General features: G+C 44.2%; 1 protein-coding gene across 1 annotated transcript; it reads right to left on the bottom strand.

Annotated features, from left to right (window-relative positions):
* Nucleotides 1-2,582: 2,582 nt before the first annotated feature.
* Nucleotides 2,583-7,975, bottom strand: LOC141148036 (uncharacterized). Its single transcript, XM_073635193.1, has 4 exons — nt 7,951-7,975; nt 5,527-5,676; nt 3,767-4,085; nt 2,583-3,648 (listed from the first exon to the last, which is right to left on the bottom strand). The coding sequence occupies exons 1-4, from the start codon at nt 7,973-7,975 to the stop codon at nt 2,994-2,996; spliced, it is 1,149 nt and encodes a 382-aa protein (XP_073491294.1). The 3' UTR covers nt 2,583-2,993.
* Between the last annotated feature and the right edge of the window lie 6,108 nt (nt 7,976-14,083).

The following is a 14,083-nucleotide window of genomic DNA, read 5'->3' as shown; positions in this document are numbered from 1 at the left end:
TAGCCACAGCACCTCGGATGTTCACAAAAGTGCTGGCCCCACCTCTAGCCAGGTTAAGGGCACAGGGCATAACAGTCGTAGCGTACCTAGACAATCTATAACTAATAGATCAGTCGGTGGCTCATTTGGAGCAAAGCGTACGCACTACAACCAACTATCTGAAAAGTTTGGGTTGGATTCTCAACCTAGAGAAATCTTCTTTAATACCACTAAAAAGGCTGGAGTACTTGGGTCTGATCATAGACACAGCCCAGGAAAAGGTGTTCTTGCCTCGGGCAAAGATCAACTCCATAAGAGAGCTGGTGCGGATGGTCAGGTCAAAAGGCGATCCCTCCATTCGCTTTTGCATGAGGTTGCTAGGAACCATGGTGGCTTCATTCGAAGCAGTTCCCTATGCCCAGTTTTATTCAAGACTGTTGCAAAACAGTATCCTGTCTGCTTGGAACAATGCAATTCAAGCTTTAGACTTGCCAATGCGGCTGTCCCCAAGAGTGTCCCAAAGCCTCACTTGGTGGTTACTAACCCAGAATCTGTTGAAAGGAAAATCATTCAGACCAGTCATCTGGAAAGTGGTAACGACGGATGCCAGCTTTTCAGGCTGGGGAGCAGTACTAGAAAAGTGAAACTGTCCAGGGATAGTGGTCAAGAACCGAAAGAACCTTGCCTATCAATATCCTAGAGATTCGGGCAGTGCGTCTGGCTCTAAAGGCCTGTACTTTCAGGTTACGGGATTGTCCTGTCAGGATTCAATCCGCCGACAATGCCACAGCTGTGGCCTATATCAATCACCAAGGGGGCACCAAAAGTCTCTCAGCGCAGAGAGAGGTGAACCATATTCTAACTTGGGCAGTCTTCATTCCGGGAGTAGAGAATTGGCAGGCAGACTACTTTAGTCGCCAGCAGTTATTCCCAGGGGAATGGTCTCTTCACCCCGACATATTTCTGGCTGTTTGCCAAAGATGGGGGACTCCGGACGCAGATCTTCTAGCGTCCAGGTTCAACGTGAAGTTAGTCAACTTTGTGGCCAGAACAAGGGATCCACACGCATGCGGAACGGATGCGTTGGTGACCCCGTGGGATCATTTCTCACTGATTTATGCATTCCCCCCTATTCAGTTGATGCCTCGACTTTTTTGCAGGATCAAGCTGGAAAGAAAGCCGGTAATTTTGGTGGCACCAGCATGGCCCAGAAGGTCATGGTATGCAGAAATCGTAAAGATGGCAGTGGAGGGCCCATGGTCCCTCCCACTACAGCCAGATCTGCTCTCACAGGAACCGATATTCCATCCTTCCTTACGGTCTCTAAATTCAACGGCTTGGCTATTAAAACCCACATTCTAAAGAAATGTGGGCTTTCCGGGTCAGTTATCTCTACCCTGATTAATGCAAGAAAGCCAGCTTCCAGAACTATATATTATAGGGTCTGGAGAGCTTATGTTTCCTGGTGTGAATCTAAGGGTTGGCACCCTCTGAGATATATCATAGGCAGAATTCTTGCCTTTCTACAATTAGGGGTAGAAATTAAATTGGCCTTGAGTACTATTAAAGGCCAAGTCTCAGCTGTATCGGTCTTATTTCAAAGACCACTTGCTACACATTCTTTAGTCCAGGGTTTTATACAAAGGGTAACGCGGCTTAATCCGCCCGTCAAACCTCCCTTGAACCCTTGGTACTTGAACTTAGTTTTGTCTGTGTTACAAAAACAGCCTTTTGAACCGATACAACATATTCCCTTAGTCCTTTTGACAAGGAAGTTGGTGTTTTTGGTTGCTACTGTATATCCTCCTCAAGGAGGGTTTCGGAATTGGATGCTCTTTCTTGTAAAGAGCCATATTTGATTTTTCACGAGGACAGAGTGGTGTTGCGCCCTCGTCCAGGTTTTTTACCAAAAGTGGTCTCAGGTTTTCACCTGAACCAAGATATTGTCCTGCCATCGTTTTTTCCAAAACCATGTTCCAGGGGAAAAAAATCACTGCATTGTCTTAATGTGGAGAGAGAACTGCACTTGCAATCAGCGTTGGGTGTCAGTGCAATGCTAACTAAAACAATGCAGATGACTAAAATACAACTAAAACTAAAACAATTCACATGACTAAAATGTGACTAAAACTAAAACAATGAAGATGACTAAAATACGACTAGAGCAGCAATTTAGCCAAAAGACCATGACTAAAACGAAATTGAAATTTGATGTTGAAATTAACACTGCCCCTTATATCAATGCCCACTCACATCAGTGTCCCCTCTTACAATAGTGCCTTCCTTGCATCAAAATCCCCTCTATATTAGTGCCCCCCCCTTACTTCAGAGCCCTCTCTTACATCAATTCCCCACTTTACATCAGAGTTCTTCCTTACATCAATGTCCCCCCTTACAATAGTGCCTTCCTTTAATCAGACTCCCCACTTACATCAGTGTCTCCTCTTATATCAGTGGTCCCCCTTACATCAGAATCCCCCCTTTAATCAATTCCCCCTTTATATCAATGTCCCCTTACATTAGTGTCCCCCCTTACAATAGTGCCTTCCTTGCATCAGAGTCCCCCTCTACATTAGTGTCCCCCCTTACTTCAGAGCCCCCTCTTACATCAATTCCCCACTTTACATCAGTGTTCTTCCTTACATCAGTGTATCCCTTACAATAGTGCCTTCCTTGCATCAGACTTCCCACTTACATCAGTGTCTCCTCTTATATCAGTGGTCCCCCTTACATCAGAGTCCCCCTTTAATCAATTCCCCTTTATATCAATGTCCCCTTACATTAGTGTCCCCCCTTACAATAGTGTCTTCCTTGCATCAAAGCCCCCCTTACATCTGTATCCGCTATTACTTCAGAGTAATCACTTACACCAGTGTGCCCCCCTAAATCATTATCCCCCCTTATATCATTGTCCCCACCGCAAAAGTGCTTTCCTTGCAGCAGAGCTACCCCTTACATCAGTATCCCCCCCCCTTACATCAATGTGCTTGCCTTACATCAGAGTATCCCCCCTCTCAATGTGGCACCCGGAGCACCTGTGCATCCGGTGCAGGCGAAGATGGCCCTTTGTATGGGTGCATAAGTAGGTCACTTTCCGAAATAAACTGAAAAGTGATAGATGAAGCTGCACTTGACTGCCCATAGTGAATGGTAGCTGAAGCCACAGCATTGGATGGATCGATGGGAAATTCCACCAATGGGACTTTAGCAACAGACTGTGATGTGTTCCTAGACTCAACTGATGGCACTATAGATAATCTTGTTAACAAAGAGGGCGGACTTGAACTTCTTGGTGATGGAGGGAGGTTAAAGGTGACCTTTTTTTTCTTAGAGGAAGTTGGTGGAGACTCCTGAGGTGTCATCTGCAGAAGGATGGCATTTGTATCATTTGGTATGCCTTCCTCAACTGCTGCCTCTGGTACCTTCAGTTTGCCTCTCTTTTGTTTAGCTTTCATTAGTTCTGAGGAACTGCCTGGTGATGGAGGGAGGTCGAAGGTGACCTTTCTTCCATCAGAAGTAGTTGGTGGAGACTCCTGAGGTGTGTCCTGTGGAGGGATGGCATCAGAATAATTTGGGAGGCCTTCCTCAACTGTTACCTCTGGTACCCTCTGTTTGCCTTTCTTTCGTTTGGCTTCCCTCCGTATGGATTTCCACCGTCTCTTCTTATGTCTGTAGAGATAAAGACAATTAAGATTAATGAGTTCATAAATTTCTCTTTTCATTAAGCTGAATGACAGAATATTGTAAGAAGATCCAGAAAAGATGATAAAGTATAAAATTATCTTACTTTAAGTATATGTGTCGGCCACCCAGACTCAAAACAATAAGTAGTCCTACGACAGATCCTCCAACGCCTATAATAATGACTACTATTCTGTTCTCTTTTACGTCAAAGAGATTTTGGACCTCAACCTCTCGCACCTCCTCATCAGTCAGTTCTTCCTGCTGCTGTGTGGCTGCGGTGACTTGGTCTGGTCCATTGGTCAGGTCTTCCTGCGGCTCTGTGGCTGCAGTGACTTGATCTTCCTCATTGGTCAGGTCTTCCTGCGGCTCTATGGAAGCAGGAACTTGGTCTTCCGTTTGGTCATAACTTATAGTAGTGACACCTGCAAGAAGCACAAGATATTGATAAAGATATCTGGTTATGTTATACATTTTTAAACTGATGTTTTATACATTTTCATTTAATCATTTACATTAAACCTTTTTTTAATAACACCGGATTAATAAAACATTATAGGTTTTCTAAAGAGAAGGTGTAACATAAGATGTTTGGCTTCGGACTCTCTTTCATTGAAACTCCCTATAGCCCCCCATCTGAATAGAGCAGGCAGGGAGGGAAAGGCAGGGGAGACAAGTCATTACTTTGACTCATTCGGTGTGTAAAATCAGCTTAAAGTTTTTTGACTGGGCAAAATAAAAAAATATACATATTATGTACATTTCTACAATGTTTTGTAACTTTAAAAACAAAGTACAGACAAAAATACTTGTTGATGCTACCAGAAAACCTGAGCTCCTAACTTCCTATAGTGAACTGATAATACTGCTACCAAAATCCCAAACGGTATTTTCTCAGCTTCTCAGCTGCACTACAAAACACCTCCTCCTATGTTATGGAGAAAAGGAAGTGGGAGTTGTTTGCAGTCCACCAGGGGGGGAACCACCAACGCTGCCTAAGATCTCAGTGCAATAGCAGTGGGGTTGTGTAGTCAAACAGAAAGTTAGGAGCGCACTAGATTTCTTGCAGGATCAACTGGTATTTTTCTGTACATGCATCATTTTTAAAAAGACAAAACATGGGGAAATGTGGCAAAACATGTGCTGCATATGAGTTTTAAACGTTTTTCCCAGATATACATAGCAGTAGTCAGAGCCATGAATAGCTGGGCAGAGACAGGCCCAGGATGGGGGACAAAATTTGCCTAATTATATTAAACACTCCCATATAGATCCTTTTGCGTTAGCGACCAAACTACAGTGGGCTCGATCACCCCTGGACAGGTAATCCAGGACTTGTAGGCGGTAAGATCAGCCTTCATGACAAGGTTGCACAGGAAAAAGCTGGCATTCTTATTTAGAAGGAGCACAGCTTAAAAACGTATTACATTCCTTACAAGCCTATAAAAACAGTTATTGCCCAATGATGAGGTTTATGTAGATATGCTGCAGGGCTCCATATTATGACCCACATTTTATGACTAGGCCATCAATGGCCCCATGTTATAAATGAGCCCCTAAGCGCTGTGCGCAAAAGACTTTGGTCAACAGAGCAGCTAAGAATAAAGTTCTAAGTTACAAATGAGCCAAGAGCACCTCCTGCTGGCTGGACATGCCAGACAATTTTTTTTTTTTTTGTAGCTGTACACATAATAAAGATTACATAAAAAACACTGACTGTACGTTGTCTTTTAAGAGGTTGTACCCTTTTGGGGGAAAAATATTTAAAAAGATGGGCAAGATTATCGAAAAGGGTATGCCTGGGCCATTCTCCTCTGATTCAATGCATGATAGAAAAAACGTCTGTAAATGTAAATTTAAACTTACCTATCTCATCTGCATCATCGGTTTGGATACCCTGAATGCTTCGGGGATTGCCATAATCATCCAGGCTGTGGTGGGTGTACTGGAAATTGTCCTTTGCATCATTGCTATAGTCCAGATTGTTTTGGAAATTCTCATAGTACACAGGCATGGCTGGAAAGACAAAAAGAAAATAACATGAGATTGCGACTTGTGAAATTTAAACAAAATACTGAAATAAGTGCATTTTCAAATTGTAAGTGTAGCAACATTTTCCGCTTTTAAGCCCTGGTTCACATTGATGCGATTTGGAATGCGATTTCACATGTCAAATCGAATGCCGTATTAGCAGCAATGACAGCGACCGATTACCAAAAGTAGCTTCTGTACTACTTTTAGCGATTTGGGAGTGCGATTTCCATTGACATCTGTACAGAAACCTGCATAGATGTCTCTGAAATCGCCCCTGAAGTCGGGACTGACATGCGGGAATGAAATCATGCGAGTTCAGCTGAAGCATATTAATAAACAGAACCAGATTGTGTCCAAAGTGAAATGATTAGATGATGCTTTAGGGAGGAACTTCACCCTCACCAATGACTTCACCCCACACTTCCACATTACAAAATCAGACAGTTACATTTCTTTTCATTCTTTCATTTGACCCGGCCCCGCAATTTCCCACATAAGAGCCCGTTCACACTAGAATGCAATGTTCCATGCCGGTTTCCCGCACCGCTTTTAAAAACGCAATGCCCATGTGATCTGCAGCGGGTGTCAATGCAAAAGATAACGACACCCCAAATGCAGATCGCAAACACAGTGTGTATGGGCCAGCCAATCTCCACCACTCTGCACATGTGCCAGCCAATCTCCACCACTCTGCACATGGACCAGCTAATCTCCACCACTCTGCACATGTGCCAACCAATCCCCACCACTCTGCACATGTGCCAGCCAATCCCCACCACTCTGCACATGTGCCAGCCAATCCCCACCACTCTGCACATGTGCCAGCCAATCCCCACCACTCTGCACATGTGCCAGCCAATCTCCACCACTCTGCACATGGGCCAGCCAATCTCCACCACTCTGCACATGTGCCAGCTAATCTCCACCACTCTGCACATGTGCCAGCTAATCTCCACCAGTGTTAGCCAATCACCACTCTGCACATGCGCTGCAGTGCAACATTAGGGGGCAGGCTTCAAGAACCTGGAAGGTACAGCTGGCCCCCTGATGACGTAAGAAGAGAGAATGGCAGGGCAGGACCCACCACGGGGAAGTGAAGTTTCCCTTTAAGTAGGCATTGGCATGTTTTAATATTGTTTTATGCTTGTCAAGACTAATATTACTAATATATAAATATTGTACATGCGTAGAATGCCTTGTGTTTTGTGAATGGTTTGTAGATTACAAAGCGTTCTGTAAATGGCAAGGGAGGGCAAAACGATTTCTTCCTTGTACGAGAGCCACAGCTCTCATAGCTGCTGTGTGTGGCAGAAGTATGGCGATAGCAGTCTTTTTCAGCACATACAAACATATGAATTCAAGTGGTAGAAGATTCTCTTTATTTTTAAATGCATCGTTTAGGAGATATTCTAGTAAACAGCAGCGGGTGACCTCTACCGGCGCATGCGCTCTGAAAGAACGGCATACCTGTGCCATTCCTTTAGAGCTGTGCGGCGTGCCCAAGACTCCCCATGCATGCCATCATCGCAGCTCAGACATTCAATCCGCAGCAGCCCATGAACCCAGAAGGAAGACCAGGTGAAGATGGAAGCCTCTGCAGTGGTGGCAGCGTGCTGCTGGAGGGCTTAGTGTCAAGGTAAGTCTCTCACAATGTGCTAGTATGCGGTGCTAATGCGTTTACTAATGCTTTAACTAGAAAGATTGCTTCTGTTTACAGTCAATCACAACTGCCCAGAGCAGTGGCAGCCCGCTCATACAGGGTGCAGGGGCGCTATCCCCTAATCCAGGCGCCCTGCCCCAAATCTACATGCAGGGCGCCGGACACATGGATTTCAATGGGGGTTTTTTTTTGGAAGCACAAGATTAGAGCCCAAGGCTCGCTTAAAAAAAAGGTTGGCTCGGGGCGCAGAGCACTGCACCCAAGCCCACCCAGTTGTGTAACAATAGCGAATTAATATCCTCTATTGTCTTCCTGATTCTACTCCCGGCCAATCAGGAAGTGGGTCTTAAGACCCGATCGGCCGAGCGGAGAAGCGGCCGTATTGGACGCTGAGGAGGAAGCTGCCGAGGAGGAGGAGACGCAGGATGGAGCAGAAGCTGCTCACGACCTAGATGGGGTAAGGGCGGGGCTGGTGGGCAGAAAGAGCGAGCGATGGGGGGCCAACCAACTGACCAATCGACGTTGGGGGGGGCGGGGGGATCGACCGAACGGTTGATTGTTTGCTGCCCCCCCCCCCCCAAAAAGCCGCCACTCACCCTCATTTTTTACAGCTGCATTCATATCTTTTTGCCATGGTTACCCTTGAATGGGGCGGCCTACATATGAAAAACACGCCAAAATAGCTCAAGTACCTTTTTTTTTGGCACTGAGCCAAAAATGCGTAACGTTTTGCGTTCCACATTTTTTTGTGCATTTTATTGTACAAACACATGACTGCTACCCGCTTTTGGGCTCCCTAAAAGAAATAACGCTACTGCAAGCGTATTGCGTGTTTTAGTGCGTTTTTTGTGTGTTTCCAAAAACGCTACGCTCCAGTGTGAATGCAGCCTAAAAATGTATAAAAGACTTTTTTTTGTGCCTGGAGTTCTACTTTAAGCCTAAAGTTCCATTGGGGCTTCTAAACACACCCCAGCTGACCAAGGCTCAACTCACAAAGTCAGCATAAGGATTTTTTTTTTAAGCCGGGTCTAAGGCCCCTTTCACACTGGGGCAGGGGCGGTGTCGATGGTAAAACGGCGATATTTTTAGCACCACTTTACCATCGTTTTATCGACGGTATTCGGCCACTAGCAGGGGCGGTGTACCCCCCTGCTAGCGGCCGAGAAAGGGTTAAAACCACCGCTAAACACTGCTGCAGCAGCGCTATGCTGGCGGTATAGCCGCGCTGCCCCATTGATTTCAATCGGCAGGAGCAGTGAAGGAGCGGTGTATACACCGCTCCTTCATCGCTCCAAAGATGCTGCTAGCAGGATTTTTTGAAGACCCCTTTCAAACTGGGGCACTTTGCAGGTGCTACAGCGCTAAAAATAGCGACTGCAAAGCGCCCTGAAAGAGAGGCGCTGCTCACACTCCAGTGTGAAATCTGCGCTGGCAGGATGGTAAAAAAAGTCCTGTTAGCAGCATCTTTGGAGCGGTGAAGGAGCGGTGTTTATACCGCTCCTGCCCATTGAAATGAATGGGGCAGCGTGGCTATACCGTCAGCATAGCGCTGCTGCAGCAGCACTTTGCGGTGGTTTTAACCCTTTCTTGGCCGCTAGCAGGGGGGTAAAACCGCCCCCGCTAGCGGCCGAATACCGACGCTAAAATGACGGTAAAGCAGCGTTAAAAATAGTGCCGTTTTACCGCCGGCACCCCCCCCCCACCGCCCCAGTGTGAAAGGGCTCTTAGCATCCTGCCAGCGCAATGCTCCTGTGTGAAAGCCCTCGGGGCTTTCACACTGGAGACACAGCAGCAGCTCTTTCAGGGCGCTTTGCAGGCGCTGTTTTTAGCGCTGTAGCGCATGCAAAGCGCCCCAGTGTGAAAGGGGTCTAATCAGAACGGAAAATGACAGGCAGGCTGCTAATATAATGATCTTTATCCAAAGCTTCATAAACCAAGCTGTTTGTGCAGAACATGACAAATTATAGATGTTGTGAGCATATTTTCTGGGCAGGGGTCTCTGGCAGCCCTCTAGCTGTTGCAAAACTACAAGTCCCATGAGGCATTGCAAGGCTGACAGTTACAAGCATGACTCCCACAGGCAGAGGCATGATGGGACTTGTAGTTTTGCAACAGCTGGAAGCCTCTACATATACAGAACAGAATGGGTTAAAACTGCCATCCAAGCCCCACTTCTTCCCATCCAAACACCTCTAGATCTGGTAAACAGGACCAGATTTTCATCTTATGTCATTTCAGCAAGTCCTGATTGCAACGTATACTATTTGCAGTATTTTGCCTTGATTTAAAATTCACCAGTTAGTTTATACTGTTTATATTTTATACCAGTAACCATCATATCAAAGCCAGTTTTAGTTCTAATGTAACCATCTTTTTTTTTCCTATTGTCTTTAATGCAATCTACATTTCCTAATCTTAATAAATCTTTATACTTACATGTTGCTAGTGGTAGAAGAAGAAAAATAAGTCTTAACATTATGGAAATCATTTTCTCACAGTGTTCAATGTAATCCTATCGCAGAGAAACGAAATGTGCATCTGCTCACAGCACTCTCTACTCAAGAATGATTCAACTGTCCGTCGCGCTGCTGTATAGCAGGTGTGTGATGACGTCATAGTGTATTGCCTTGGCTCCCCTCTAGTGCTCTGGCTGAGTAACTGCCACACACTGACCAATCAGGCTTTATTGTCCGTTTAGCTACGTTTAGCTATTTTTAGAAACAGCTTGAATCTTGCAGAAGAGGGAAACCAAAACAAATGAGAAATACCAATGCAATGTCTACCTGTCAGAATATTTATTTCTGTTACTTTTCAAAGGGTGTTTATAATAAATCAACATATTTTACCTAAAGATCATTGCTGAACACTGAATACTCTACAAATTGGTAACATTTTAAAATCTACATTTTAAAGTCTGAAATAAGCCAGGCGTCAGTTCCTGTTTTTCAAATACACCTTTCTTTATACAAATTCCAACTAATATTTTCATAACTAATTAGTTGGCTGATTATTGTTTCAATTAACCCTTTCGCTGCCAGAATCAATTTTTATTTTATTTTTTTGTACACATGCTTAACCACTTCAGCCCTGGAAGATTTGGCTGCTCAATGACCAGGCTATTTTTTGCGATACGGCACTGCGTCTGACAATTGCGTAGTCATGCGACGTTGTACCCAAACAAAATTGATGCCTTTTTTCCCCACAAATAGAGCTTTCTTTTGGTGGTATTTAATCATCTCTGCGGTTTTTATTTTTTGCGCTATAAACAAAAAAAGAGCGACAATTTTGAAAAAAAAAACACAAATTTTTTTACTTTTTGCTATAATAATTATCCCCATTTTTTTTTAGAAAAAAAAAGCAGATTTTTTTTCTCAGTTTAGGCCGATATGTATTCTTCTACATATTTTTTGTAATAAAAATCGCAATAAGCGTATATTGATTGGTTTGCACAAAAGTTATAGCATCTACAAAATAGGGGATAGATTTATGGCATTTTTACTATGATTTTTTTTTTACTAGTAATGGCGGATCTGCGATTTTTATCGAGTCTGCGGCAGAATGGCGGACACATCGGACACTTTTGACACATTTTTGGGGTGATTGACAATTATACAGCGATCAGTGCTATAAAAATGCACCGATTACTGTATAAATGTCACTGACAAGGAATGGTTTAACAAGACAAGGAATTGGACGCACACTGGAACTCCAAATTATCTCGATGTCATCTTTATTGTCAAAAAAGGGTCAGACAGATACAGGCAATGGTAGACGTTTCACAAGCGATAGCTTGCTTGTTCACAACCCAGGAAGGGCTTAACACCAGGGGGGATCAAGGGGTTAACTGTGTTCCCTAGTGTGTGTTTTAACTGTAGGGGGAGGGGACTGACTATAGGAGATGACAGATCGTGGTTCCTAGCTATTAGGAACTCACAATCTGCATCTCCTCTCCTCACAGAACAGGGATTTGTGCGTTTACACACACACATGTCCCCGTTCTGTCTCTCGTGCCCACAATCGCGCGTGGCCGGCGGTCATTGTGACCGTCGGTCACAAGCATTGGCACCCCGCAGTGCAGCGGGTGCACGTGCCTGCTATCCCACTTAAAGGAGCCGACGTACAGCTACGACGGTTTGCGGGATCGTGCCGACCTGCCGCAGTATAAAGATGGTGGCTGGTCATCAAGTGGTTAAAGAAATCATTTTAGGCTTGAAGATTGCGTAAAACGCCCAAAACAGTATATATTTTCTGAAAGCAGACAACCTGGAGAATAAAATAATGGTAATTCCAAATTTTTTATGTCACATGATATTACCGCAAAGGTCTAGGAAATGCAAAATTGCAGTAAAAAGAATACACTAAAGTTAATTTTAGGACACCCAAACAATAAATTACCCAATTTTTGGGGTAAAATCTAAAAGAAGAGGTTGCACCGAGTAAATAGATACCCAGCATGTCAAATCTTAAATATGCGTGCACCCGTAAAATGGCGACACACTTCAGTACCCTATATTTTCCATAGGCAACATTTTAATAGCCCCTATAGGACATCAGTTTAGTTTTACGGAAGAGGTCTGCCAGTAGAAATATTGCGTCCACTCTGGCGTGTGCGGCAATATGTAACATATGTATTGCAATCAGCGTTTTCATGCGTAGGCACCCCCATGTGGTGTTACTAAACCCAGGACTCTGCATTCACTATATCTGGTCTCCCACGGTACACAGAGCATGGAAATGCAACAATTTTAGTAAATATAAACTGCTAAATACCTTTTCTCATCAGCAGTATATAGCAGTCTTGTGACTTCTATTAGTTTCTGGTTAAAGCTTGTAGGAGGAGTTTTCATTCTACTCTGACTGTCCTATGAGGCTGCAGGAACCCTGATCCTTTATTAATTTATTCATAACAGCTTTTTTGACATTGTGATCATGTGATTACCTGACACAGCAGTGGGCGCTGAGGGGTGCTGCGCACTTCTAAACCATAGCAGGCACAGTCATGTGCATGTACGTGATTGTGCCTATACGTGGCACCCTGCTGCAGTATACAGTGCATCCAGAAAGTATTCACAGTGCTTCACATTTTCCACATTTTACAGCCTTATTCCAAAATGGATTCAATTCATTATTTTCCTCAAAATTCTACAAACAATACCCCATAATGAGAACGTGAAAGATGTTTGTTTGAAATCTTTGCAAATTTATTAAAAATAAAAAAAAAATAAAAATCACATGTAAATAAGTATTCACAGCCTTTGCTCAATACTTTGTTGAAGCACCTTTGGCACCAATTACAACCTCAAGTTTTTTTTGGCCAGTTTCTCCCATTCTTCTTTGCAGGACCTCTCAAGCTCCATCAGGTTGGATGGGGAGAGTCAGTGCACAGCCATTTTCAGATCACTCCAGCGATATACAATCAGGTTCAAGTCTGGACTCTGGCTGAGCCACTCAACAAAATTGTCTCGTAGCCACTCCTTTGTAATCTTGGCTGTGGGCTTAGGGTCATTGTCCTTTTGGAACCTTCGTCCCAGTCTGGGGTCCAGAGAGCTTTGGAGCAGGTTTTCATCAAGGATGTAGCTGTACATTGTTGCATTCATCTTTCCCTCGATCCTGACTAGTCTCCCAGTTCCTGCCACGTTGTCTTCCTTATGTTTGTGAGTCTCGTGTCCATCCTGTGCTGTGAATAACGCTGCTGTTTGACGATGACATAAGAACCATCTTACTGTCGGATTTTATGGAGTTTGTCATTGAGATTAATAAAGGGTAAAAACAGAATTATGCTATTTGGAGCTTCTTTCTTTATCCGAGTACCCATGGGAGATCTTGTACAGCTCTGACACCCTCCGTGATGTGGATGATGGCCATCTGAAACATATCAAGGCTTGATGTGTTTTGCGTTCTAGTGAGTGAGAACCCCTAAGGGGAGTGTGATGCATGGCTTGAGGATTCTGGTGTGAGGTGCACACATACAATACCACATTAGGATCACTACCTGTGTCTCTCTGGACTTTTTATCACCATCTGACATTCATCCTTCTCATATGCTATCATCATATGAAAGCTAGTCGTAATGACAGTAGAGCTGCTTTAGTATTCAGAGGCACTTATTGAAGTACCTGTGGACATTTTACTATTTTGTATGTACAATATCTATGAACATGACCGTAATATCCCCTCTAACCCCAAGCCCCCCTTTTTTTTGTGTTGTTTGGGTATTGTTGTAGTTATGTTTTATATGTCTTGTGATGAATGCCTACTGAAGAATGGAGGTTTGATTGTGTAATGAATAGAATGCATTGGTATAGGGATGTATCATATGTAAATGTAGTGCCCTGGGGTTTAGTCAGGGAGTTCCTCACCAAATTCCTTGTCAGGAGTAGCTACTGTAGTTAATTACTAGGGATCCATTGACTTCTCCCTAAGTTTGGCCTGGTTGTATTTTCCTCTTCTACCACCAGGTGGCCGGGCATTTGGAGGTATTGGATTAGGAAGGATAACTCAAGGTCAGGTTATGGGTATATGGGGTATCTCAGCCAATGGGCAGGGATTTTGATGAATCTCTTGACTTGCTGGGAGAACCTATATATTCAGGTGAGGTCAGGTGATCCAGGTTCTTGTGTGCCACCCAGACCGCCGTCTGGGTGGACGTGTGTAGTACGCCCCCGGCTGCTAGGCCGGAGATTGGGCATATCCCAGGGGCATCAAGCTGCCAGGCTGTGTGAGGGCCTA

The sequence above is a fragment of the Aquarana catesbeiana genome, linkage group LG06 (genome assembly GCF_042186555.1).
Source record: "Aquarana catesbeiana isolate 2022-GZ linkage group LG06, ASM4218655v1, whole genome shotgun sequence".
Classification (NCBI taxonomy): domain Eukaryota; kingdom Metazoa; phylum Chordata; class Amphibia; order Anura; family Ranidae; genus Aquarana; species Aquarana catesbeiana.
Note: the sequence above shows the minus strand (reverse complement) of the source record. Positions and strands in the feature narration are given on the sequence as shown.